We start from the raw sequence: 27,405 nt of genomic DNA, 5'->3' as shown, positions 1-27,405 counted from the left end.
TTAATCAGTTTTGAAAAGGAGTTTAATTATAGATATTCAAGTTCAATATGACATGTGTGTTTTCCTGATTCCTGGGCAACCCCTCTGAGCAGTGTTGAGTGCGGGTTTGTGCTGTTTGCTGAGACTATCAGCCCTCTTTCTTCCAAGGCCGGTCAGTCCTCTTTGGATCTTCCTGCTTGTCTTCTGTCCGCTGTTGATGCAATTGGTCAGCCGGGGGCTGGGCCTGAGAAGGGAAAGAAGCCCAGTGAAAGGGTGGCTTTCCCTCAGAGACTGGTGCTTATTTTGATTTTCCAGGTCAAACCTAAAAGTTAAGTGTTCCATCATTGTATAGGGTGGGGCATGGCCTTTAGGTTTCTATCAATTCTAGGCTCAAACATGATTTTATTTACTATTTACAAAGAAAAAACATAATGCATTGATCACTACTAATCACTACAGGTAATGTCCATCCAAGAGGGGTGCAGTCCCAGCGAGATACCTCATTATTGAAGCACACGTGCCGAGTGGATCTCTTCGATGACCCCTGCTACATTAATACACAGGCTCTTCAAAGTACACTTGGCTCTGCTGGAAATCAAAGCTCAGCCCAACCACTGGGGAGCCCATGGCATTGCGGAAGTAAGTAGCTACTCACTGTCTGTATTCATTTCTTAGGGCTGTTTTAACAAATTACCACAAACAGAAATTTATTCTTTCACAGTTCTGGAGGCCAGAAGTCCAAAATCAAAGTGTTAGCAGGATTGGTTCCTTCTGGGGCCTCTGGAAGAGAATCCATTTTATGCATCTCTCCTAGCTTCTGGTGGCTGCTGGCAATTCTTGATGTCCCTTGGCTTGTAGACACATCACTCTAATCTCTGCAACTGTCTTCATATTGACTGCCCCTGTGTCTCTATTTCTTGATCTCCCTCTCCTTCCTCTTACAGGACAACAGTCACTGGATTTAGGAGGAGATGAAATGATTGGATGAGATGAGACTAATCTCATCTCAAGATCCTTAATTTAATTACATCTGTAAAGACCCTTTTGCCAAATTAGGTCATGTTCACAGGTACCAGGGATTAGGCTTGAATTTATCTTCTTCTTTTTTTTTTTTTTTTTTTTTTTGAGGCAGGTTCTCACTCTGTCACCCAGGCTTGGGTACAGTGGCATGATCACGGGTCACTGCAACCTCCACCTCCTGGGCTCAAGCGATCCTCTCATCTCAGCCTCCTGAGCAGCTGGGACTACAGGCATGCAACAACATGCCCAGCTAATTTTTGTATTTTTTGTAAAGACAGGGTATCATCATGTTTGCCCAGGCTGGTCTCAAACTCCTGGGCCCACACCATCTGCCTGCCTCGGCCTCTCAAAGCATTTGGGATTACAGGCACCACCATGCCCAGCCTTGAATTTATCTTTTTGAGGGCTACTATTTAACTAATTGTACTATCTCACATTTCAAGAAGGCTGTTTTCTTGGTATCATTTTCAGGGATTGAGTTTTCTTTCTTTACCTCCACCCTTCACTATAGTTAATATCGATTAGAGCTTTGTGGAGTTGTTTTAGGTTTCAAGGTTTAGAAATGTTGATTTTGAATAATCCTTTCAAATACTTTAAATTTACTCCCAACTTTTGATTTCTACTATGTACTTTTGCTGAAAGAAGGGCTGTCAAGGCCAGGAGATAATTTTGAATTTGTTTATTTGCATGAGTCACAGTGGCTACTGTTTCTGTTAGGGATAGCGTTAATTTTATTCATTTCAAAACCCCTTAATGAGTCATCTATAAAGCACTAAAATAAGTTGGCTCCCTTCTTCACCCATGTACTGTGGGTAAAATACAATAAGACAAACATCTTTCCTGTCAAATTACTATCAGGGGTAAATGCATAAACAGGAACATAAATAAAAATAAAACAAGCCAAAAGCCTATAATCAACTGAAAAATAAACAAACAAAACATGCTTTTCATAAAATATTGAAGCTTGTTTTGTTCAGAGATGGGCATGGTGTCAAATTTGGTTTGCTCCAATGATGGAGAGCCAGTCACTGAGAAAATCCTTTTAATAGTCCAGGAGATTTCTCCAGAACTGCCAAAGACAGCTTTCCGGTTAGTGTGGCTACAATGAAAGACCAAATTTAAAAGATTTTGTTGAGCCTGGATCTCAGCAGACCATCTTAACTGTCTAGATTAAGAACCAGGGGTCCTCATTGTCAGCCAGGTGACAAGTGATCCCTCTTTATGCTGACTTTCTAAGATCACACCTGACACCCTATCTAACCAAGCTGGATTCTCTGGAAGCAGATGCTAAGATGAAGCTTGGCAGGCAGGGTCTGTAAGAGGATCAATATCAGGAAGCAATGGAGAGGAAGTAGGACTGGCCGGAGTGGGAGATGGGACTACAACGCAGGCCTGACAAAGCCTCAGCCAACACCAAAAAGCCCATGTGGTCTGTCGGAGTTGTCCTACATTGGGCCCAAATGGCTGAGCCTATATAGCCCCATTTATCTCAGTCTTGGGATGTGGGCCACACCAGGAAGGTCAAACCCTGGGCAGCTGAGGCAGAGCCGGAAGGGCTGGTCAGTTGCAGGCTGACTGCTGACACCTGGGGCAATGGTGCTTCCTTGAAGGGAGATCTGGGCAGTGCATTTCTGTGGCTACCACAGAGGACATCTTATGTGACGGGTGATGAGATGTGAAACAAATTCGGATTTTTGCTGTTAAGCTTACTCAATTGTGCAATGGGAAATGTCCTGTGTGGATAGGTAATGTTTGTTACAACTTTTTGGAAAAAACCCTTTCTGGGCCTTAGATTTTATAAGAGTATATTCTTGATACCTTTCATTTCATGGACTTTTCAGAGCCACACATATTATCAGAGAACTTATTTAGTGGGTGCCCCAAATTAGGTGATCTGGAATATTCTTTGATTCACAACTCCAGTTCCTTTAGAATTTAGTCTTCAAAGTTAAAATTATTCATAATCCAAGCAAAGGAACTTTGCCTTTTGTCATAGGCAATTCAATAATATGAAATGGCAAAATTAATACATAACAAAATTTCTATCATTCATTGAAAGTAAATAAAGTCTGTCTTGTCCAAAATTGTAATGTCAAAATGTATTTTCTCTGACTCTAGCATTTTTTCCCCACCTTTCTCCCTTTCCCTGCTTTGGTGGCAACATATTTAATAATTTAGGGCTTTGGTACGATCTCTCTCTTTATTTCCTATTAGGATTTAATGTACCATAGCGCTCTTGGGCTCCTTGCTGCCGTCTTGAGGTTAAATTCAACATTGCTCCCTCCAAAACAAATCCGACTCCAAAACCTTAAATTATGTTGATTTAAGAACATTTAATAGGCCGGGCGCAGTGGCTCACGCTTGTAATCCCAGCACTTTGGGAGGCCGAGGCGGGCGGATCACGAGGTCAGGAGATCGAGACCACGATGAAACCCCGTCTCTACTAAAAATACAAAAAAATTAGCCGGGCGTGGTGGCGGGCGCCTGTAGTCCCAGCTACTCGGAGAGGCTGAGGCAGGAGAATGGCGTGAACCCGGGAGGCGGAGCTTGCAGTGAGCCGAGATTGCGCCACTGCACTCAGCCTGGGCAACAGAGCGAGACTCCGTCTCAAAAAAAAAAAAAAAAAAAAAAGAACATTTAATAAAGAGATGGGGTGAGGCTTCGTGGCTTAGCTGGTTAAAGCACCTGTCTAGTAATGAAGAGATGGAGTGGGGATAGCTTTATACATACTTTTTAATAAAATGTCTTAACTGCACCTTTAACCTTCCCCCATAATGGATCCTTCTATTTTCTTCCTTCCTCCCTCAAAAATCTTCTTTAGCTTCTTTAGGCATACTTAGCCTCCCTTAGCCAGAAAAAAAAAGCTTTTGATAATTCAGTATAACCAAACCAAACAAAAACAAATCCAGAGTTACTAACCTAATATCTCTCAGGCGTGCTCGTAGGGCTCCTCAGTTCATCCTGTCACACTACCAACAGAAAAAAAGGTTTTGACACAATCTTTATTCTCACCAAACATGGCAGAAAGATTCCATGAGTTCTGGTACTAATTTTTGTTTTGATTTATTGTTAGTTTCTGTCTCAGTTGCCATAACAAATACCGCCCCTGCCACCCTGCCAAATGCTGTAGTGTAAAAAGGGCTGACATTTATCTCTTTTACCTAAAATCTCAAAGATTAGTGCCATGGGATTGGTAGGGTAGCTTTGTCATTCTCAACATCTGGTTTCCATCTCTGGTCCAGAGTGGCTGCTTGGGCCCTCATCATCACATTTGCACTCAGCTAGCGGGAAAGGAGAAAAGCAAGAGGAGCACATATATATTTCTTTAAAGGACATGACCCAGAAGTGGCAGACATCATTTCTTTTCACCTGCCATTGGCGGACCATAGACATGTACATGTGGCCACACTTAGCTGCAAGGAAGGCTAGAAAAATTACTCTAGCTGGGTGCCCAGCTAAACTTAGGAGTTCTGTAATGTAATGAAAGGGAGGATAGATATTGGTAGACGACTAACTGTCTCTGCCACAAATATTCGTGAACTTTTCTTTTCACATAGAACATATTTGCCCTCTTCCCAAGGAAGACATTGCAAGTACTTATACCATTACAGCATCTAAGATTAGATGAAGATCCTTATTATCTGCCAAGTTGTCTGCCACCCTCCATACCCCAAAGTAGTGGGGGAAAAGGAATAAGGTAATTGCAGTAGAAACTCACATTCACAAAAGGGAGGAATGCCACAGTGTGGGACAGCAGTCACTGATCTACAACGATGACCAAATCTGGCCAGGCTAGAGTTGTGAAGACTACATGAGCTGGAAGTGGAGAAAGCGATTTGCCTGGATCCTGGTTCAGCTTTAGGAAAGGACTTTTGGTGTCCACTGTCATCTGTGGATCAGATGATGCCATGTGGGTTGTTCCTACCATTGTTCTTCATGTACATACTTAAAGTAGATATTGGAGAAAGTGCCTTTCTTGGGGGCTTCGCCACTTTTACAGCCTATTTCCCACTGTAGTCGTGAGAGATTAGAGTTTGCTTCAGGGGCCAAAAGCCATAGACTAGAAGGGATTGTGATTTCTTTGGCAATGTAGTTTCCTTGAAAACTTGGCAGGATTCCATTTTATTAGCTTAGAGGCAGTTCCGTATGAAGTTTTCCACAATATTCCTTTATTGTCTTTTTATTGCCTAAAACATCCATAGTGATATCCCTTCTCTCTTTCCTGTTATTGGTAATTTTCTCCTTTTTACTTGGTCAGTCCTCTTTTAGGTTTATTAATTTTATTTATCTTTCCAATGTGCCCAGGTTTTGGTTTAATTTTCTCTGTTGTTTTTTGTTTTCGATTTCATTGATTTCCATTTTATTTTTATTATGTTTTCCTTCTACTTGCTTTGGATTAAATTTTCTCTTTTTTATCCAACATCTATTATATTTTTTAAATATTGGCTTCATAGTTTTATTTTCATAATAAAATATTTATTCCCTCTGACCTTTATAGATTATGTGAGGTTGGGGATCTAACTTAATTTTATCCATGTTTGTCAATTTTCCAACCACTATTGATTGAGTAGTCTCCTCTTTTCCCTGATGCTACTTTCTATTCTATCAAGCTCTTAGTATATATGTGAATTTGTTTCTGGGATCTTTATTACGTTTTTTCTATTGGACCACTTGCCTTTTCTCAACCAGCGTCTTAATTACTATATACTAATTGCTATGCCTTTGTAACGTGTCTGACAGACATTTAATTCTTCCTTTACATTACAAATAATTTTTATCTGGGTACTATCTGAACCTCTCTTTCATTTATGCTTAACATTTCATATTAACATCTTTTTCTACCAAATTTTCGGATACTTTGTGTAAATGAACATATTTTTCCTCTCAGTGCAAATACATTTTTATTTTAGAGTTTTCATACACCCAGTAATCCATACTAATAAACAGTATACAGTTAATTATCATTATTCACAGTTTCCATATTTGAGAATTAGCTTACTTGCTAAAATTTAGTTGTAACTCCAAAATCAATGCTCATGGTCCTTTTGTGTCATTTGTGGCCATGCACAGAGCAACAAAAATTTTCAGTCACCCAATGTACACATTCTCAGCTGATGTCAAACAAGACAATGCTCCGCTTTCTTGTTTCAGCTCTCAGTTATAATAATCCCCTTGTATACCTCCTTATTTTACTCTTCTCTTTTAGAAATTTGTCTGTATAAACATACAATCCTCACTATTTTAAATTGCTCTATAGTATTCTATTGTATGAGTGCATCATGATTTATGTAATCAGTCGCTTATTGATGGACATATCGATTTTTCCAGTGCTTTGCTAAAATAATAATACTATAAAAATTGTATTACACGTGCTTTTTAAAAATGGGATTCATCAGTGTGCCATCTTTACAGTTCATATTGGTTTCTTTAAATGTCTCATCCTTTCTTTCTCATTGAGATTACTTTCAATTATTTAATCCAGATTTTGCATGTTAGATTTTTTTCTCTTCCTTAAACTGTATTTTCCCTTTTAGAGGTTTTGCCCATTAGATCCATTTGGGTGTGGATAGCCATATCTATTCTGTGCTTTCTTGAAGGTCTGATTGTGAACAATATGTCTTTAAGTGCCAATAGGAACTCCAAGATGATATGATTACTTTCTTCCATAAGTCCTATCACTTTTTTATGGTTTCAATTAAATCTAGATTGGCCTTCCTTATTACTTCCTTAACCTTCACTACTTCTTCTCAGAAAATATGGTTATATCAATCCAACAATTTATTAAATATTACACATAAATTATATATAAATAACCATATTTAGATTATAATTATTATTGTCAAAGCCAACTTATGCATTAGAAAAGGAGCAAGATAATAGATAATGTACCACAGTGTTAAGAGCGATTTTATTTAGTGATGAGACCATAGGTGATTAATTTTATTTGTTTTTCTCTTTCCTAGATTTTAAAAAGCTAGTATGTGTAACTTTTAAAATTAAACAAAATAAATTGTCATCTATTCTGGCAGAATCAGATTTTCAGCAAATGTTTGGATGATTGAAATCTCCCAGCGGAGTATCTTGTCTTTGTGCTAATTTGGGAAACTGTTAGGGAAACATTGTCCATTTCCTCTGGTTGGCCCATGATCCGTTGCCTCTTTTCCAGATGATATAATGTCTGTTTTTCTATTGTTTTGTCTTTGTCCAAAAGCTCTTCACCATAATCTCAGAATAGACCAAAAGCCATCATGCATTAAGATGTGTATACCCACACACACTGCGTGCATGCATTCCTCCCACACTCACACACTTTTTCACACACACAGACACACACATAGCTACTCATTAGAAGTTATCCATTGTGCCTGAAAGCAGGCAGCACTAAGGCCAATTACAAGTATTATTCATCAAATTGCCATACATTTTGTCAGGCTATTTCTGGCAACAATAGAAAAGATTTGATTGTAGAAGAGAGTGTTTCCAGCCATTAGATTTAGATTAATGATATTTTTTAAAAGATCTGTTTGTGAATACTGCATTATAACTGTGTGCAGAAAGAAGCCCTCAAGTAGGGACAAAACTGTAATGTATTAATAGTAGAACTGAATTACGACTACAGGACACTGGTTGCCTACACCAGTGACTTCATGGGATGATCATGTGTAAATTGTAGTCATACAAACTCATAGTCAAGAGAATTTCTCATTTGCAAGACCCTTACCTAAGGACACATAAACACATAAACACTTCTTTGTGTTTATAAAGACTGGTTTCTATTTAAAACACCCTTTGTGTTTAAAAAAAAAACAAAACAAAGTCTAGTTTCTGTGGTTATTTTCCTGGTAAATTTGCCTTATTAAACATACAAGTTTCAGACATAAGAACCTGATTTCAGACATAAGAATTTTACGTTATTACTTCTGGAGATGCTGAAGGCTACCCCAAGTAAGATTAGCCTTGCTACCTGCTAGGGACCTTTGTGGGTACTACTGAAGCAGAGTGGCTAGATTCTACTAAAAGAAAGATTTTCACATTCAAGGCAAGGGCTTTAGAGTTTAGTAATTAAGAATCTAGGCTTTGGAGTCAGATGATCTTGTTTCGAATTTCAGATCTACAACTATTAGCAGTGTAAATTTAAGTCCCTTAACCTTCCTTTTTGTTTGTTTGAGGCAGGGTCTCACTGTCGCCCAGGCTGGAGTGCAAGTGGCATGATCTTGGCTCATTGCAACCTCTGCCTCCCTGGTTTAAGCGATTCTTTTGTCTCAGCCCCCCAAGTAGCTGGGACTGTAGGCATGTGCCACTATGCCTGGCTTTTTTTTTTTTTTTTTTTTTTTTGTGTAGAGACAGGGTTTCACCATGTTTCCCAGGCTGGTCTCGAACTCCTGAGCTCAGGTAATCCACCTGCCTTGGCCTCCCAAAGTGCTGGGATAACAGGCATGAGCCATCCTGCCCGGCCACCCTTTCTAAAGATTCATTTCCTAGCCTGTCTAATTTTGAGAGTTAAACAACATAATGTATAAAAAGCATTTAGCAGTTTCTATCACACTTGATAAATGAGAACTATGCAGTAACTATTATCACTATTATGAGTGTGGATAGTACTATAAACTGCTAACTGGAGGTCCCTTCCCATCCCCAGTGCTCTCAACTCTGGACAACACTTATTCAGCAGCGCCTTGGGGAGCTGCCTTGGCCTGTTCCTCCCTGATGATTTGTCTTCTTTTACCTCATCAACTTTTTTTGTCCAGGCGGGTGAATGACACAAAAAACAAAGTAGTCCTTTAGTTGGAATGCTGCGAGATTTAGCAAAGTTTTGAAGTTTTGGGTCAGAAGAATGACTAGACACACATTAATAATTTGGTTTTAAAAAGGGGGGACAAGAGCTAAATGCTAAAAAGTGAGGATGGCCTAAAGTTATTATAGCTATTTTCAAAGTGTTTGGAAACATTGTAGAAATTATTTGTAATCCAGGTACAGCATAAGCCTTTTTCTCTTTAACATGCAACCCCCAGGACATAAAGAGCCTCTCTCTGCAGTTATAAAAGCTGTTCTCATGGGTCTGTTCCATTTCCCATCTGAAAGAAAAACTCCTGCACCTGGGCAAGGCTTCCCTGGTAATAGAAGCCAAAGGCAATGTTTGGATCTACCATTAAATTAAAGCCTGTTGGGAGTTCTGAAAACAAAAAGCTCATTTGTTCCCCAAGCAGTATTATTTAAACAGTGCCTGGCACACAGTAGGACCTCAGGTTCTATTTGCTGAGTGAATACATGAATGAATGGATGGATGAAGAGGTGTTGTCTCTCTTTGTGTTCTGACTTCAGAGGCACCAGAAACTGTTCAGCCGGGTGCCACAGCCCAGCCTGCCAGCTCACATTCTTTGCCACACATTAAGCAGCAGCTGTGGAGTGAAGAATGCTATCATGGCAAGCTGAGCAGGAAGGCAGCAGAGAGCCTCTTGGTAAAGGATGGGGACTTTTTGGTTCGAGAGAGTGCAACATCCCCTGGCCAATATGTGCTGAGTGGACTACAGGGAGGCCAAGCAAAACATCTTCTCCTGGTGGATCCTGAAGGCAAGGTATCATTGACTTCTCATTAGAGGTTTCACAGGATGTTGTTCTAATAAGCATACCCTGAATGATTTCCAAAACCTGGTATTGAATAGTGCTCAAGGCTAAGTGTTTGCTTTTTCTGGAACCTTCCAGCTGGAGCAGGACATGCTGACTAGAGGCTAGTGGAGGGGTTAGAGTAGGAGGCCACCCTGGAGTATCAAGCAGAGGGCAGCCTCTTTCTGCCCTTTTCAATTCAATTCAATGAATTAAATGAATACCTGCTATATAGAAGTAAAGGAATTTGCAGCTGATTGTTGTTCAGTATCACATACATAGTCCTTGCTCTCAGAGTGCTGATAATTTCATAAAACAGGTGCTTAAATAATTATAATATAAAGCTGAATGAGATAAGAATGGTTCAACCAAAGCATTATGGTGTTTCTCAGAACAGAGAGGTCATTCTGGTTGAGGCAAACTGAGAAGGCTTCTTATAGGGTCCATCATGTAAAGCAAACCTTGAAAGAAGGCAAGATTTCAAAAGGGGGACATGTGGAGTATAGAGAAGGAACCATAGGTGCAGACAGAGTAATAGAATGGTATTAAGCCAATAGAAGATGAATGACAGTAGCAAAGGATGCCTGTAGACAGAAAATTATCCTGGGAAAGGTAAGTTGGAGCCATCAGTATGGGGCAGAAATGCCTAATTTGCCAGGCAGTGGGGACGCATTGGCAGTTTTGAGACAAATGATGCAATCAAAGCCCATGTGAGTGGTGACATCAGCAAGATGGCAGAATAGGAAGTCCCAGCCCTTGTTCCCCCAACAGAAACACAGAATTAACAACCCTATATTGACCAAAATACCTTTATGAGAACCACAGAATTCACTTCAAAAGTTGCAGTACCTCAGATGAGCATAGAGCTGAAAACAGTCATGTTGAAACAGGTAAGAAGAACAATTTCACTTTATCTGCATCAACTCCTTCCCCAAATCAGCATAGCTCAGTGGCAGGAAGGAATTCCATGTCTCATGACCTCTCCCTTGGGGGAATGGGGGAAAGAGAAGAGTAGAGCTTGCATGCCATGTTCTGGCTTTTCAGTGGGTTGCCTGAGGGACTGGTTTGTGTCTCACTTCACATGGAGTGCTCATGGTACTGCCATATTTTGGATGCCAGGAGCCACTGAGAACAAAGAAGAGCACAGGGTAGCTTGCTGCAGCTGGCACTCCTCAGTACAAATAGGAGAAAGTACACAACTTGAAGGTTCTCCTTCAGAAGGGAGGGAGGGGAATGAAGTGTGTCCAGAATTCCAGCTTTTTGGAGGGATGCCTGATGAACCAGTTATCTCTCTTGCCACTTGGGGCACTGAAAGGAAGCTAGCATACCTTGGATGCCTGTGACCACAGAGAACAAGGGAGAGTGGGGTGGCTTGCTGCTATAGAACCAGAGAACTTGCAGTGCCACAGACATCAGAAGGAGCAAGAGATTACAAGTTCCTAAAAAACTGGCAAACCTCTGTAATTGAAAAATTGAACACACAGGCCCAGAAAAGTCACATCCCCCCACAGAAGGTTTTATTTGGGCTGGTTGGTGCGATTCTTCTCTTGTGTGAAGCCAGTTTGTAAGGAAAGGGAGAGGTGGCTGTTTTTCAAATGCATAGATCCCAACACAAAGTTACGAAACTCAAAAAGAATCAGGGAAACATGGCCCAAACAAATGAAATAAATCTCTAGAAACAGATCCTAAAGAAACAGATGCATATGAATTAACTGACAAAGAATTCAAAATAAGTATAATAAAGATGCTCTATGAGCTCAATAATACCGTCCATGAACAAAGTCAGAATATCAACAGAGAGAAAGAAAATATTAAAAAGAGGCAGACAGAAATTTTGGACCTGAAGAATATAATAGCTGAACTGAAAAACTCACTAGAGGGGTTCAACAGCAGACTTGATTAAGCAGAAGAAAAAAACCCAGCAAACTCAAAGAGAGGTCATTTGAAATTCTTCAGAAAAAGGAACAACAACAACAAAAAAAAAATTTTAAAAAGTGAAGAAAGCCTAAGGGATTGTGATACACCATCAAGCAGACCAGTTTATGCATTATTGGAGTTCAAAATGGAGAAGAGAGTGAAGGAGAAGAAGCAGAGGGAAAGGGGGCAAAAGCTTATTTAAAGAAATAATGTCTGAATCTTCCCAAGTAAGGGACAAAAATGAACATCAGATTCAAGAAGACCGATGGACTCCAACTATGAGGAACCCTAAGACATTCACATCATGATACAATATAATCAAATTGTCAAAAACAGAGAATTTTGAAAGCAGCAAGAGAAGAGACTCATTATGTACCAGAGAGCCTCCATAAGACTATCAGCACATTTATTATAACCCCAGCAAGACTATCAGTGGGTTCAATATATTCAAAATGCTAAAGGAAAAAAGACTGCTAACGGAGACTACTCTATCTGGCAAAACCATCCCTTCTTTTTTTTTTTTCTTCGAGACCAAGTTTCACTCTTGTCACCCAGGCTGGAGTGCAATGGCGCCATCTCGGTTCACTGCAACCTCTGCCTCCCAGGTTCAAGTGATTCTCCTGCCTCAGCCTCCCAAGTAGCTAGGATTACAGTTGCCCGCCGCCACACCTGGCTAATTTTTTGTATTTCGAGTAGAGATGGGGTTTTGCCATGTTGGCCAGGCTGGTCTTGAACTCCAGACCTCAGGTTATCCACCTGCCTCGGCCTCCCAAAGTGCTGGGATTATAGGTGTGAGCCACCGTGCCTGGCCAAAACCATCCTTTAAAAATGAAAGAGAAATATAGACTTTCTGAGATAAACAAAAGATGAGGAGTTTGTTACCACTAGATCTGCCTTTCAAGAAATGCTAAAGTCCTTCAAGTTGAAACAAAGGGATACCAAACAGTAACATGAAAGCATATGAAAGTACAAAGCTTGCTGGTAAAGGTAAATATATAGAAAAACACAGAATACTGTAATATTATAATGGCAGTGTGTTAATAACTTTTAATTCTGGTTATAACTTTATAAATTAAAATAACTTTTAATTCGGGTTAAAAGACAAAAATATGAAAAATAAGTCATATATCACTTAACAATGGGGAAATGTTATGAGAAATAGATTGCTAGATGATTTTTTCATTGTGCAAACATTTTTGAATATATGTACACAAACCTAGATAGTATAGCCTACTACACACCTAGGCTATATGGTATAGCCTATTGCTTGTAGGTTGCAAACCTATACAGCACGTTAGTGTACTGAATGCTGTAGACAATTGTAACACAATGGTAAATATTTGTTTATGTAAACACAGAAAAGGTGCAGTGAAATAGGATATAAAAGATTTGAAATGGTACACCTATGTAGAACATTTACTGTGAATGAAGCTTGCAGGACTGGAAATTGCTCCAGATGAGCCAGCGAGTGAGTGGTGAGCGAATGTAAAGACCTAGGACATTACTGCACACTACTGCACACTTTATAAACACTATGCACTTAGACCACAGTAAGTTTATTTTTTTTAATTTTCTTTCTTCAATAATAAATTAACTTGAGTTTACCATAATTTTTTTACTTTGTAAACATTTAAATTATTTTAATCTTTTGACTTTTTTGTAATAACACTTAGCTTAAAATATAGGTTATAGAGCTGTACAAAAATATCTTCTTTCTTTATATCCTTATTCTATATGGTTTTTCCCATTTAAAAATTTTTTATTTATATTTTTTACTTTTAAACTTTTTTGTTGTTAAAAATAGAGACAGAAACACAGACATTAGGCTAGCACTAGACAGGGGCAGGATCATCAATATCACTGTCTTCTATCTCCACATATTGTTCCACAGTCTTTAAGGGGCAGTAACTTGCATGGAGTTGTCATCTCCTATGATAACAATGCCTTATTCTAGAATATCTCCTAAAGGACCTGCTTGAGTCTCTTGAGAAAGTGTCACTATTTTCAGAAATATGACCTTGGCAGTTTGCTTGCTTTGTTTCTTTTTTCATCATAGATTTGCTCGTATGCAGATAATGCAACATGAGCATTCTTTTCTATTAATGAAAACCTTTTGGTGTTGGGGGTCCATGTTTTTAGTCTTTTCAAGAAGCTTGTTAAGGTCTGAAAAAGCTTCTGCTAAACTCTTTTTGTTAATTTTTGAGGGGGTTCTTCTTCTTTTTCTTTGCCTGCACTTTCCTTTCCTTTTGTCTCCTCTTCAGCTATGCCTTCCTATTTCAGTTCCAACAATTCATTAGTCAATTCTTCAGGACAATTGCATTAGGCAACAGGAATTTTTCAGCTTCATTATAATCTTATGGGATCACCATTGTATATGCAGTCTGTTGTTAACCAAAATGTTATTATGCTGCAATAACTATAACTATAAAATATGTTAATGAATACACAAAATTTAAAAATGTAATTGGTGACATCAATAACATAAAATTGTGTGTGGAGAAATAACAGTGTAGAGTATTTGTATGTGATTGAAGTTAAGTTGTTATCAGTTTAAAACAGATTGTTATAGCTGTGTTTTATGTGAGCCCCACGGTAACCACAAAGAAAATACTTCTAGAAGATACACAAAACAAAATGATAAAGGAATTAAAGCCTATTCACTATGAAAAATCAATGAAACACAAAGGAAGACAGCAAGAAAGGAAAAACAGGACCAAAAAAAGCTTTAAGACAGAAAATAATGGTAATAGTTCTTCTCTAGTATTAACTACTTTAAATGTAAATATATTAAATTCTGTAATCAAAAAGCAGAGTGGCTGAATTGATTTAAAAAACCAAGATCCAACTACATGCTATCTATAAGAAACTCACTTTATTTTATTTTATTTATGTATTTTTTAAGACGGAGTCTTGCTCTATTGCCCAGGCTGGAGTGCAGTGGCACAACCTCAGCTCACTACAACCTCCGCCTCCTGGGTTCAAGTGATTCTCCTGCCTCGGCCTCCCAAGTAGCTGGGACAACAGGGGTGTGCCACCATGCCCAGCTAATTTATATATTTTTAGTGGAGATGAGGTTTCACCATGTCCGCCAGTCTGGTCTCACACTCCTGACCTCAGGTGATCCACCTGCCTTGGCCTCCCAAAGTGTTGGGATTATAGGCGTGAGCCACCACGCCTGGCAAGGACTCACTTTAGATTTAAGGACACACATAGGTTGAAAGTGAAAGTTTAGAAAAAGATATTCCATGAAAATGATAACCAAAAGAGGGCAGGAGTGGCCACACTTATATCAGACAAAATAAACTTTAAGTCAAAATGTCAAAAGAGACAAAGAAGGACATGATATAATGATAAAAGGATCAATTCTTCAGGAAGATATAATAATTATAAATATATATGCACATCAGGGTACCCAAATATATGAAGCAAACATTGACAGAACTAAAGGGGGAAGTAGACAGCAAAACAATAACAGTAGGGGGTTTTAATGCCCCACTTTCAATAATGGATAGAACACCAGACAGATCAATGAGGAAAAAAAGAACTTGAACAACACTATGAACCAAGTGGCTCTAACATACATATACAGAACATTCCATCCAACAGCAACAGAATACATATTCTTCTCAAGTGCACACAAAACACTCTCCAGAATAGATTATGTTAGATAACAAGACAAGTCTTGACAAATTTAAGAGGCTGACATCATACCAAGTATCAGTGGAATGAAACTAGAGGCAGAAGGAAAACGGTATTTCCACAGGCAACAAAAGGGACACTAGAGAAGTGGAATTACATTAAACTAAAAAGCTTCTGCACAGCAAAGAAAACAATCAGCGTAGTGAAAAGGCAACCTACAGAATGGGAGAAACTATTTGCAAACAACGTATCTGATAAGGAGTTAATATCCAAAATATGTAAGGAACATCTACAACTCGATAGCAAAAAAATAAAAGCAACCAATGAAAACATAGGCAAAGGACTTGAATGAATAGAGATTTCCCTAAAAAGACCAAAAAATGACCAACGGGTATATGAAAACATGCTCAACATCGTTAATCATCAGGAAAATGCAAATCAAAACCACAGTGAGATAATACCTCACACTTGTTAAGATGGCCATTATTTTTTAAAAAAGAGGAAGAAAATAACAGGTGTTTGCAAGGATATGAAGAATTGGGGCCCTCGTGCACTATTGGTGGGTGTGTAAAATTGTAGAGCCTCTATGGAACACAGTTTGGAGGTTTCTCAAAAAATTAAAACTACCATATGATCTAGCAACCTCACTTCTGGGTAATTATCCAAGAGAACTGAAAGCAGGATCTTGAAAAGATATTTGCACTCCCATGTTTATTGCAGCATTATTCACAATAGTCAAGAGGTGAAAACAAAGATCCACTAAACGATGAATGGATAAAGAAAATATGATATATCCATATAGTGGAACACCATAGAACAACCATAGAAAAGAGGGAAATCCTGTCCTATGCTACAGTGTTCTCAAGGAAATGAGTAGTTGCTGTTTGATGGGTATAAAGTTTCAGTCATGCAAGATGAAAAAGTTCCAGAGATCTGCTGTATAACATTGTACTTAACAGTTAACAATACTGTACTGTACACTTAAAAATCTGTTAAGTGTATAGTACAGTATTAACTGTTACATAACAGATATATATATATATATACACACACACACACACACACACACACACATACATATATAACAGATTTCATGTTATATGTTTCTTACCACAGTGAAAAATCGTGTGTGGGTGAGGTTACAAACACTAGTGTCTGCAGGGCTAGGCCAGTACCGTAAGTGAATAAAGCTGGGCGGGGGATAGAGCGAGCATAAGGTACAGTGGGCTGTGTTAAAAAAGGCACATACCCTGTGTAAGGGGGCATTCACCACTCAGCTCCAACCAAATGCTGTCATGCAGAGCAGAGGCCCAGTGGGACCAGATTTTATTTTTTTCAAATAAGTCATAAAACCAGAGTTTTATAGGAACTCTCCCTATTTTTAATTCAAAATAGTTGAAACTCTCTGTGTGTAACCTCCCCTCCCTATCCTAGCCCCTAGCAAACTAAAGCATACGGGGCATTCGGCCAGAGTGGCCTGTTTACAATCTCTGTACTTGAAAGATTAATTTCACACTTGTATACAGGATTGATTAAAGAGAAGGGGAAAGACCAGAGACAGAGAGAGTAATTAGAGGCTTCTAGGTAAAAAGTAGTGAAAGCCTGAGGCAGAATGAAGGCAGAAGAAATACAAAGAAGAAGGCAGAGTGACTTGGCATTAAGAATATAGAATGGCAGGATTGGTCAGCTGATTTGGTGTGGGATGGGAATGAGATGGAGGAGATGAAAACCTGTTTGAGGTTTGGAGCCATTTGAGAGCAAATTGGTGCCATTGTGTCCTTTTCTGTAAATCCTTGAATGTGTATTTCCTAAGAACAGAGATACTCTCTTCCATAGCCATAGTACAAAGATCAAAATCAGGAAACTTAACATTTGTACAATACTATCTAAGTCATAGTCCATATTCAAATTGTGTTAATTATTCCAGTAATTATGCATGATTTTAATATGGCAAAAACCAACATCTAGACAGAACTCCAAGAATCCCTTGTAGGAGAGCTGGCAGAAATACATAACGAGGTGCTGCCTTGTTGCATGCCTTCCCCTTTCCTGGATGGTTCCTAGCCACCCTCCAAACAGGAGCATGTGTATAACCAGGCCACCAAGCTGGTGGAGCCACAATGGATAGTAATGTACAGCTTCTGTCTATGCATAGGGTACTAGGAAGGGAATTCCATAGAAGGCATGCCATAAGAAAATTGAATTTCTTTGGCATGCAGACAGTAAGTTCCATGCAACAAATATCTGTGAATCAGCTACTACGAAGTCTGCGGGAAGGAGACATGAATGCCAATTAGAAAGGTCTGAGGAGGCTTCTTGGAGAATACAGGAATGCTGAGCCTCCAAAGAGAGGTAGGAGGTAGGACTTCTCCAGAAAGGCCTGCTTCTGACAGAGACAAGGTGATACGGAAGCACTCTGATTAACAGAAGATAATTACAATCCTGGGATTCATGCTTGTATACAAACCAGTTAAATAGTTATAGAGATAGTGACATAGAATATACCAAACAATAATACTGCAAAGAGGCTGATTGCAAATTTGGATTGGGGGACAAGTGCCTACCATTTTCCTAACTTATGGGAATGGTTGCTTTAAAATGGTAATGAGGAATGAGAAAATTGTTGACTAGGGACTACAGAGTTTAAAAGCACCTTTTCTCCTAGCCCTTTGGGAAGCCAAGGTGGGCAGTGGCGCTCTGGAGTTCGAGACTAGCCTGGGCAACACAGTGAAACGCCATCTCTACTAAAATAAAAAAAATTAGCCAGGCATGGTGGCACGTGCCTGTAGTCCCAGTTACTCGGGCTGAGGCACTAGAATTGCTTGAACCCAGGAGGCAGAGGTTGCAGTGAGTCGAGATCGTGCCACTACACTCTAGCCTGGGCCACAGAGTGAGACTCTGTCTCAAAAAAAAAAAAAAAAAGTACCTTTTCTTTTTTCAGCTAAGTATCTACTTTAGGGATATATCTGGCATTTTCCCCCTGATTATTTATATCTTTCAGGAGAACTACTATAATTTAACCTAAATATATTTGTACTTCTTTTTCAAGGTGAGGACCAAGGATCATGTATTTGATAATGTCGGCCACCTTATCAGATACCATATGGATAACAGTTTGCCAATCATCTCTTCTGGAAGCGAAGTAAGCCTTAAACAACCAGTGAGAAAAGATAATAATCCAGCACTTTTGCATTCCAACAAATGACAGTATTGAAGCACCATCACACTGATATTTCAAGAAACCCCATTTTGTATTAGGACACAAAGATAATTTAAACTTTGTAGATAAAATAGAGCACAAACTGTGAAGTGCATCTTTCCGAGACCATTATGGACCAGGTCCTCTATAAAATGAAGAACTAACAAAAATTGGTCTTCAGAAATGAAAATCAGAAAAGAGGAAGAGGGTTGGTCATTTTAAAAGAAATTATATGTATGCACGGATGTCACTTTTTAAGGCCATAATGCATTGATAACAAGCTAAAAGCACAACTAAAATTTCACATGCTAACGACAACTTGAACGAACTGCTGGGGCAGTGGTATGTGCCTTTCAACTTGATAATTTGGGGGACATTTTCATATTGGGAGATTAATTCTAAGTATCTTCATGTTCTATGACTACAGAACCATTTGCCAAAAAAAAAGCTTTTCTTGCTACAAAAAATAAGTAATTTTCTTGAGCCTTATTGACTTTATTACATTTTCTGTTTAGTAGCATTTTTCACTGCAATGTTAAAATAAATATGACATTGAATTCGAACTGTGTGTATGTCAGTGGAATCAAATCAAAAGCCACTAACATGGCTGTCTGTTTCATTGGACTGTCCCATTTGCTGGTTAAAAGGATTGGGGCCCAAATCCTCTGGCCTAGCATTTCTCAGTGTTTGCTATTCAGACTGTTTAAATACAGCATGTGACAACCTGAAGAGGCCAAATCTATCAGTCATTTCTGATTTCATTATATTCTCCCCCTCTTCCTGCTAAAAAAACAAAAAACAAAAAACAAACAAACAAAAAAACTCATGAGTGCATGGATTTAAAAGAGGGCAAACAAAACCAGTATTCTTCATATTTACTATTCACATTGGTTTCATGCTTAGTAAAAGTACAGAATCTATTTGAAATTATAGGAAAATTTATTCTTGATCGGCTGACACTGAATCATAGTTTCTCACCTACATATATCCTTGGCACCTTGTATAGATATGATCAGACAAAATGCAGAAGGAAAAAAAAACATTGAATGAAGCACTTGGAAAGATTTTCCACATGTAGGCCAACTGGTAAACTAACAGAGTGATTAAGCGTGGTGTACAGAAAAGCATTAAGCTGAGTCTTATCAGTGTGACCTTCAGCAAGTTGCTGAATCTGTTTGGGTTCCAGTTTCCTTGGCAATAAAATGAGCTAAATGGGCTAGGTGAATTCAGAGGACTATTTCAGTCCTAACTTATAGTATGAGTCTCTAAAAAGCAAGTTTTTCATTTGTTAGAGGTCGTTATTGATAATCAGTCTGTATAGTTAAGGTAAAAAATTAAGCTTTTCTTCTATAGTCTGTGTCCATACTCACAGAATGAATGGCACACCTGAGATCAACATTCACATAGTTTAGACTCCAAACTATTCGGTCTAAAATATTGAAACTTTGGAATATAGGGAATGATGATAAAAGTGGATTTGGTTTGAGTAGCAGAAAACTACTTCCGTCCTTTTCTTGCCTTTGCAAGAAAAATGTTTTGTTTTTTTTTTTAATCTTGAGTTATCTGGATATTGCCTTAACTCCATTTCATTTTGGCTATGTAGATACAACTTAGTCTTTGTGATTGTGATATATTTGCTAAGTTTTAAATAAAACTTCTTTTGGATAGAAATCATTAGAAACCAAGCATACTGAACTCTAATATTTTACTGTAAAGGCTTATGATTTTAATTTCTACTGCCATTAATTTTTTAGATGGATTTGTTTCCTCTTACACAACTAGAATTAATGTATTTTTCACCAGTTTTCCATATACCTTAGGTCTTGATCATTTGTCCTTAAAGAGGGGATCCAGCATGAGTATAGATAGTAGAAATGTATGGGTAGTCTAATCACTTTTATCAGAGACAGAGCAGGGCTGTGGTCTCAGTCTGGCTGAGCAGAGTATTAACTTGGTAGCAAGAGTTCCTGATACAAATAGATGCAATGACTGTAAGTGGTGTCAGCAGTACACATGGATAATCAGTATTTGACTGTAATAGTATAGTAGTTAAATACAGCACTTAAAAATACCACAGACACAGTTAAAACAAAAGGAAACAATAAAAGGAATGTCTGCATGCTATTTTAATCTCACATTCTTTATCTGTCTTAAAGTGGAAATCCATTTGCCTATAAATACCTGTAAACGACTTTAAAAAATAAATGATTATTGCTTTGTGACAATTGACAGAATATGTCTGATGTTTGGGATTTGGAAACTGTCATTTGTAAAATGGATCAGGGAAACACATTGGCTCAATCAAACTGGATAATTCAAGGTGAGTTTAATAAAGGGACTATTTACAAAGGTGTGGGCAGAGTTTAGGGAAATCAGGAGGGAGAATGCAGTGCCCTGGGACCAATTAAGGGAGAAAGGGAAAGAACAGCTAACAGAATCTGGAGAGGGAGCTGTGTGCAAGGGCTGCCTTTTAGGAGTTGTGGTCTGTAGTGGAGGAATGCAGTCAGCCCTGATGACTTAACTAAGAGGCAGTGAGGGGCATTCATAACCCAATATTTTTCTGCTCCCCCTATCTGTCTCCTGCTGGGATTCTCCACTGGCCCAAGCAACTTGAAGACAGAGAGCAAGGGAGCTCCTTGATGCAGTTCTGGAGGTCAGCCTCCTGGGAACAGAGGGGGATGGAAAAGACTAGAGGGGCAGATCTGGAAGGGCAAATAAATGGAGTACATCTAGCACAGAGGACTTTGAAGAGAGTCAAGCTTCTAAAAGCATTAGAGAGGCTTTGGGTTAGCCAGTAAGGCAAAGCTAATTTGCAGAGAAATTAAGTCCAGATTCTCAGGTAACCATAAATGAATTACAGCAAAAATGTCAACTTGTTATTATTATTAAAACTCAAGCTATATTTTGAAGCATTGGTTATTTTGCTCAAGAACAACTTCAAATGCATTTCAATCTTACAGAGATACTTTTAATCCCACCTTCATGTTTCTTGCAATTCCTTCTACTAATTTTGCCATTTTATTACTTGTAATTATATATGGAAAAGTAATGAACCTGACCCTGTTACCTTTTATGATTGGAATTATAGACCGACAAAAATTATAATATGAAATCACTACGTCAAACATATGTGAAATATACCATCTGCATCTGTGGAAAATATTTAATTATCGACATATTAGTGTTAAAAATGAATTGTCTGTAGTTTGCCATAGTCTTACTAATGGGACAAACGGTTTTAGTCTGTGAATGAAAGAGAATTTATCACTACAGACTCTGAAAACATCAAAAGAATAATGGGGGAATGCAACACACAGTTCTACACATATAAATTTGACAACAACTTGGATGAAATAGACCAGTTCCTCCAAAAGTACAAACTACCACAATTTAGCCAATATGAAACTGATCATTTGAATAACTTTATAACTCTTATGAAAACTGAATTCACAATTACCTCCCCCAAAGAAATTCCAGGCTCAGATGTCTCACTGGAGAACTCTATCATTTGAAGAAATAACATTAATACTGTACAGTTGCTTCCAGAAAATGGAAGAGAAGGGAATACTTCTCAATTCATATTTTGAAGGTAAAATTACTCCGACATCAAAACCAGACGAAAACAGCACAAAAAAAGAAAACTACTGATGAAATCTCTGTGAATATGATCAAAAATCATTAACAAAATATTAGCAAGGATTATTCCCCAATACGTAAAAAGAATTATGCACCATAATATGACTAAGTAAGGTTAATTCCAGGAATACAAGGCTGGTTCAACGTTTGAAAATCAATCACTGTAATCCACTATATTAAGAAGCGAAAGAAGAAAAACCACATGATATCAATTCATGCAGAAAATGCATTTGATACAATTCAACATCAATTTATGATAAAAATTCTTAGTAAACTAAAAATAAATAAAGACCATCTACAGAGGCCACAGTTGGTGGCTCACACTCATAATCCCAACAGTTTGGGAGGCCAAGGCATGCAGTTGCTTGAGCTCAGGAGTTTGAGACCAGCCTGGGCAGCATGGCAAAACCCCATCTCTACAGAAAATTTTTCAAATATTAGCTGGGTGTGGTGATGTGCACCTGTAGTTCCAGCTACTCAGGAGGCAGACATGGGAGGATCACTTGAGCCTGGGAGGCCAAGGCTGCAGTGAGCCATAGCTGTGCCCTCGCACTCCAGCCTGGACAATAAAATGAGACCCTGTCTTAAAAAAAAATCTACAAAGAACCTACAGCTAACTAACATTATACTTAAAGTCATGGCCTGAGTCATTTCCCCCTAAAATCAGGAGAAAAGCAATGATATCTATTACCACTATTCTTGTCAATATAGTACTGGAAGTTCTAGATAGTGCCATAAGACAGGAAAAGGAAATAAAAGGTATTTTATTTGAAGATCAGAAAAGAAGAAATAAAACTGTCCCTATTTGCAGATAACGTGATTGTTTATGTGCAAAATTCCAAGGATCTACAAAAACCCTCAAAATCCCCAAATCCAGAAAATGACCAAAAAAATCCCTCCTAGAACTAAGTTTAGCAAAGCTTAGAGGATACGAGATAAACATACAAAATTAAATTGCATTTCTATATATTAACAATGAACATACAGACACAAAATTTAAAATGCAATACTATTTACAGCTGCTAAAAAGGACATGCATGTAAACCTAACAAAATACGTACAAGATGCACACTGCAAACGACAGAATGCTGATGAAGGAAATCAAAGAACATCTAATAAATGGAGAGGCATACTGTGTTCATGCATTACAAACTTCAACATAAGAAAGATGTCAACTCTTCCCAAATTGGTACACAGACTTCATGCAATTCCTGTCAAACTTTCAGCAAGATTTTTGTAGATATAGACAAGATTATTCTAAAATGTATGTGGAAAGGCAGAGGAACTAGAATAGCTAAAACAATTTTTAGAAAGAACAAGGTGGGAGGAGTCATCTTACCTGATGTTAAGCTTATTATATCATTTTAAAGACTGTATTGATGTTGGTGGAGGAATAGATACATAGGCCAATGGAACAAGATGGAGAACCCAGAAACAGATCACTTAAATATGTCCAACTGATTTTTGACAAAGATGCAAAGCAACTCAATAGATAAAGGCTAGTCATTTCAACAAATGGCGCTTGTGATGGTTAATACTGAGTGTCAACTTGATTGGATTGAAGGATGAAAACTATCATTCCCGGGTGTGTCTGTGAGAGTGTTGTCAAAGGAGATTAATATTTTAATCAGTGGATAGGGAGAGGCAGACCCACCCTCTATCTGCGTGGGCACCATCTAATCAACTGCCAGGCAACTAGAATAAAGCAGACAGAAGAAGATGGAAGAACTTGACTTGTTGAGTTTTCTGGCCTTCATCTTTTCTCCCATGCTGGATGCTTCCTGCCCTCGAACACCAGACTCCATGTTCTTCAGCTTTTGGACTTTTGGACTTACACCAGTAGTTTGCCAGGGGCTCGTGGGCCTTTGGCCACAGACTGAAGGCTACACTGTCAGCTTCCCTACTTTTGAGATTTTGGGACGTGGACTGGCTTCCTTGCTCCTCAGCTTGCAGACCGCCTATCATGGTACTTCACCTTGTGATCGTGTGAGTCAATTCTCCTTAATAAACTCCCCTTCATATGTACATATATCCTATTAGTTCTGTGTCTTTAAAGAACCCTGACTAACACAGTGCTGGAATACTTGAGTATCTTTTGGCAAAATGAACCTCACACTTTACACAAACCTTAAGTACATTGTGGACGTCAATGTAAGATGTAAAACTATAACACTTTTAGGAAAAAACCTAAGAGAAAATCTTCAGGATATAGGACTATGCAAAAACTTATTAGACTTAACATGATCCATAAAAGGAAACACTGGTACAGTGGACTTCATCAAAATTACAGATTTTTGGCCAGGCACGGTGGCTCATGCCTGTAATCCTAGCACTTTAGGAGGCCGAGGTGGGCAGATTGCCTGAGCTCAGGAGATGGAAACTAGCCTGGGCAACATGGCGAAACCCCATCTCTACTAAAAATACAAAAAATTAGCCAGGCATGGTGGTGTGTGCTTGTAATCCCAGCTACTTGGGAGGCTGAGGCATGAGAATCACTTGAACCTGGGAAGCGGAGGTTGCAGTGAGCCAAGATCACGCCACTGCCCTCCAGCCTGGGCAAAAGAGCAAGACTCTGTCTCAAAAAAAAAAAAAAAAAAGTTACAGATTTTTGCTCTGTGTAAAACTCTGTTGAGAGGATGAAGGACAAACCATAGATTGAGAGAAAATATTTGCAGACCACATATCTGACAAAGAACAAGAATCTAGAATGTAGTTAAAAACTCTCAAAACTCAACAGGTAGAAAAAATACAACAGAGGCTGGGCACAGTGGCTCAGCCTATAATCCCAACACTTTGGGAGGCCGAGGCGGGTGGATCATTTGAGGTCAGAAGTTCAAGACCAGCCTGGCCAACATGGTGAAACCCTGTCTCTACTAAAAACACAAAAATTAGCCAGGCATGATGGTGCATGCCTGTAATTCCAGCTACTCTGGAGGCTGAGGCAGCAGAATCACTCGAACCCATGAGGCAGAGATTGCAGTGAGCCGTGATCACACCACTGCACTCCAGCTTGGGCAACAGAGCAACACTTCGTCTCAAAAGAAAAAAAAAAAAAAAGAAGACAATAGAAAGTGGGCAAAATATATGAACACAGATTTCACTGAAGAAGGTATACAGGTGGCAAATAAGCACATAAAAATATGTTTGATATCATTTGCCAGTAAGGAAATTAAAACCATAATAAGATATCACCTCACACCTATCGGAATGGGTAAAATGGAAAATATCAACATCACCAAATGCCAGCCATGAGAAGAGAAAGTAGATCACACATACAAACCTGGTAGGGACATGAAATAGTACAGCCACTCTGGAAAAGTCTGGCAGTTTATTAAAAAACTGCACATGCAACTAACGTTCAACCTTGTGAAAGAATTTACCAATCTGTGAAGCACTGTGTAAGGGATTATAAACACTGCCTCCTCACGTGCTTCCCGACACCTTTTATGCTTTCATCCTTCTAAGAAGCAGTTGTTTGTGCATGGGGATCGCCTAGCATTCTTGCTGCAGCACTCCATCATAACCCTCAGTACAGAATGCAACATACAGTTTGCCAATCGACTTCAGTGGGATGTGAAAAGTGAAAAGTGCATTTAATTCTCACTAAGATGCCTTGGCTCAGATTCAACAAATGCCATTTACTTGAAGGTCTTTTATTTGCTTTTTCTGCCCGCCCCCCTGCCAAAATCTTCATCTATTTGTTCATTTATTCATTTACTCATTTAACGTAATTGTTTTGAGTGCCTACCAGGGCACTCATGTTAGATACCCAAGAAGTAAAGTGAGTACTTCAAGATACTCACATTGTACTGAGTGTAACAGACACACAAAAACTTACAGTAGGTATAAGAACTATAATAGGATATATAGGATACACTGTGTACAGAGGTAGGAAAGATCATTTTTGCGAAGTGAGGGCGTGTGTGTCATGAAAGGCTTCAAAGGAGGTGCTAGTCTATCTTGAAAACCAAGTAGCCGGAGAAGTAAGGTAGAGGCAATGCAGGTGAAAGAAACAGCTTTCACAGCAGGTGAAAGAAAAAAAGCGCTCTGGGAACCATTGTGAGTTAGCTCAGCCTGTGATTTCATTCATTCTATTACAGTGGATTAAATTACCTGTTATTTGCCAAACCCTATACCAGTTTATGGGGTTACAGGGGTCAGTGTAGGCATCATGGGGGTGGACGGTGAAGTAGCAAAGGAAAACTAGCCACTTTATGAAGAGCCTCGAACAACCATTTTACTCCATGCCAGTACACATGGGAAAGAGTTGAAAGGATATGTGAACCTGCCGCCACCAATTCCTTGATTATTCACTGGAACCCTTTCAGCCAGAGAAGATAGACACAGTACTGGGCTTTACTGAGGACTGGGTGGCGCTGTCTTTAGGGGCAGGTTAATAATATACACCTAAGTGACAAGAACACTTACACCCGAGGAAATTAGAGTAGTGAATAGACACGTGGAAAAATGTGCCATCTTATCAGTAACTAAAGAAGCAAAAATGTAAACAAAGCGGCACCTAGTAAGGTAAAAGACAAAGCAAAATATCTAAGGCTGTTAAGTAATGGGGAAGCAGGCACCTTAGAAAACAAGAAGGGCAAATGTAAAAAACCTCTAAGGCAAGAGTTCGGTGGGGAATTCTGTGTGCTGAAGCGCAGCAGGCACGAGTCACCTTTGCAGTCTCCGGTACCAAACCGGCAAGAGGTCCCCGTTAAGACCGCTGCACCCTGGCGGAAGGTAGCGGGTGAAGCGCATCGCGTCTCTAGGCAACCGATCAGCCCGCCCACTCCAGAGTAACTTCCTCGTAATTGGCTCTCGAGTCCACCAATGGGCGCACCGGGGGAGCTTCCCGCCACCTCTGGCGCCCGCTTTCAAACAGCCGTGCTTTGCAACTGCAGGCTGACTTCTCAACCAAGCTTGAGGAAGGCGGAGACTTCTGCCTCCTCGCTCTGCCCCGAGCCGGCACGGCTCCGCCCACCGGGCGAGATTCTAGTCGGCGATTGAAGGAGGCGAGTGCTCCTAAGGGTCTCCGCCCCGTGAGTTCGGTTGTGACTAGGAAGGAGCTAGTGGACTAGAGCCAGGGTAAGGGGATTTGCTAGAAGTTGGTCTTCCGCCAGGACTAGAGTTTCCTCGCGGTAACAGCCTCTGTGGCCTCCGGTGAGTTCTGATTCACGGGTGGGCTTGGACCTGGGGTTAGAGGAGTTGCGGGGTTCTCGGGATGCTGGCTCACGGTTCCTGGGGGGCTGACCTGCCCCCTCCCCAAATCCCGCGGTGGTGGACTGCCCGCATGTTGCGGGCTCAGCTTTTACCTTTAATGTGTCATTTAGACCTCTTCATTCCTCCAGTATCCTACTTAAAAGTGACATATGGGAAGCCCGCCTCGTTTCCAGGCTGCTGGGGTCGCCCCGGGA

General features: G+C 39.4%; 2 protein-coding genes and 1 long non-coding RNA gene across 3 annotated transcripts in view; 2 read left to right on the top strand and 1 right to left on the bottom strand.

Annotated features, from left to right (window-relative positions):
- The window catches only part of SHC4 (SHC adaptor protein 4), a 138,866-nt gene extending 118,135 nt beyond the window's left edge, over positions 1 to 20,731 (top strand). Inside the window, exons 10-12 of the mRNA XM_032174244.2 lie at positions 439 to 618; positions 9,322 to 9,575; positions 18,209 to 20,731. Coding sequence (XP_032030135.1) covers positions 439 to 618; positions 9,322 to 9,575; positions 18,209 to 18,364 — 590 coding nt within the window. The 3' untranslated portion in view covers positions 18,365 to 20,731. The remainder of the gene's footprint in view (positions 1 to 438; positions 619 to 9,321; positions 9,576 to 18,208) is intronic.
- On the bottom strand, positions 5 to 27,405 carry LOC131381123 (uncharacterized). Its single transcript, XR_009209598.1, has 3 exons — positions 27,304 to 27,405; positions 3,919 to 3,968; positions 5 to 223 (listed from the first exon to the last, which is right to left on the bottom strand). It is a non-coding gene; the product is annotated as an uncharacterized LOC131381123 (long non-coding RNA).
- The window catches only part of CEP152 (centrosomal protein 152), a 146,430-nt gene continuing 146,042 nt past the window's right edge, over positions 27,018 to 27,405 (top strand). Inside the window, exon 1 of the mRNA XM_032175232.2 lies at positions 27,018 to 27,151. The gene's annotated coding sequence lies outside the window, so the exon portion shown is untranslated. The remainder of the gene's footprint in view (positions 27,152 to 27,405) is intronic.

The sequence above is a fragment of the Hylobates moloch genome, unplaced genomic scaffold (assembly GCF_009828535.3).
Source record: "Hylobates moloch isolate HMO894 unplaced genomic scaffold, HMol_V3 SCAFFOLD_14, whole genome shotgun sequence".
NCBI classification, from domain to species: Eukaryota; Metazoa; Chordata; class Mammalia; order Primates; family Hylobatidae; genus Hylobates; species Hylobates moloch.
Note: the sequence above shows the minus strand (reverse complement) of the source record. Positions and strands in the feature narration are given on the sequence as shown.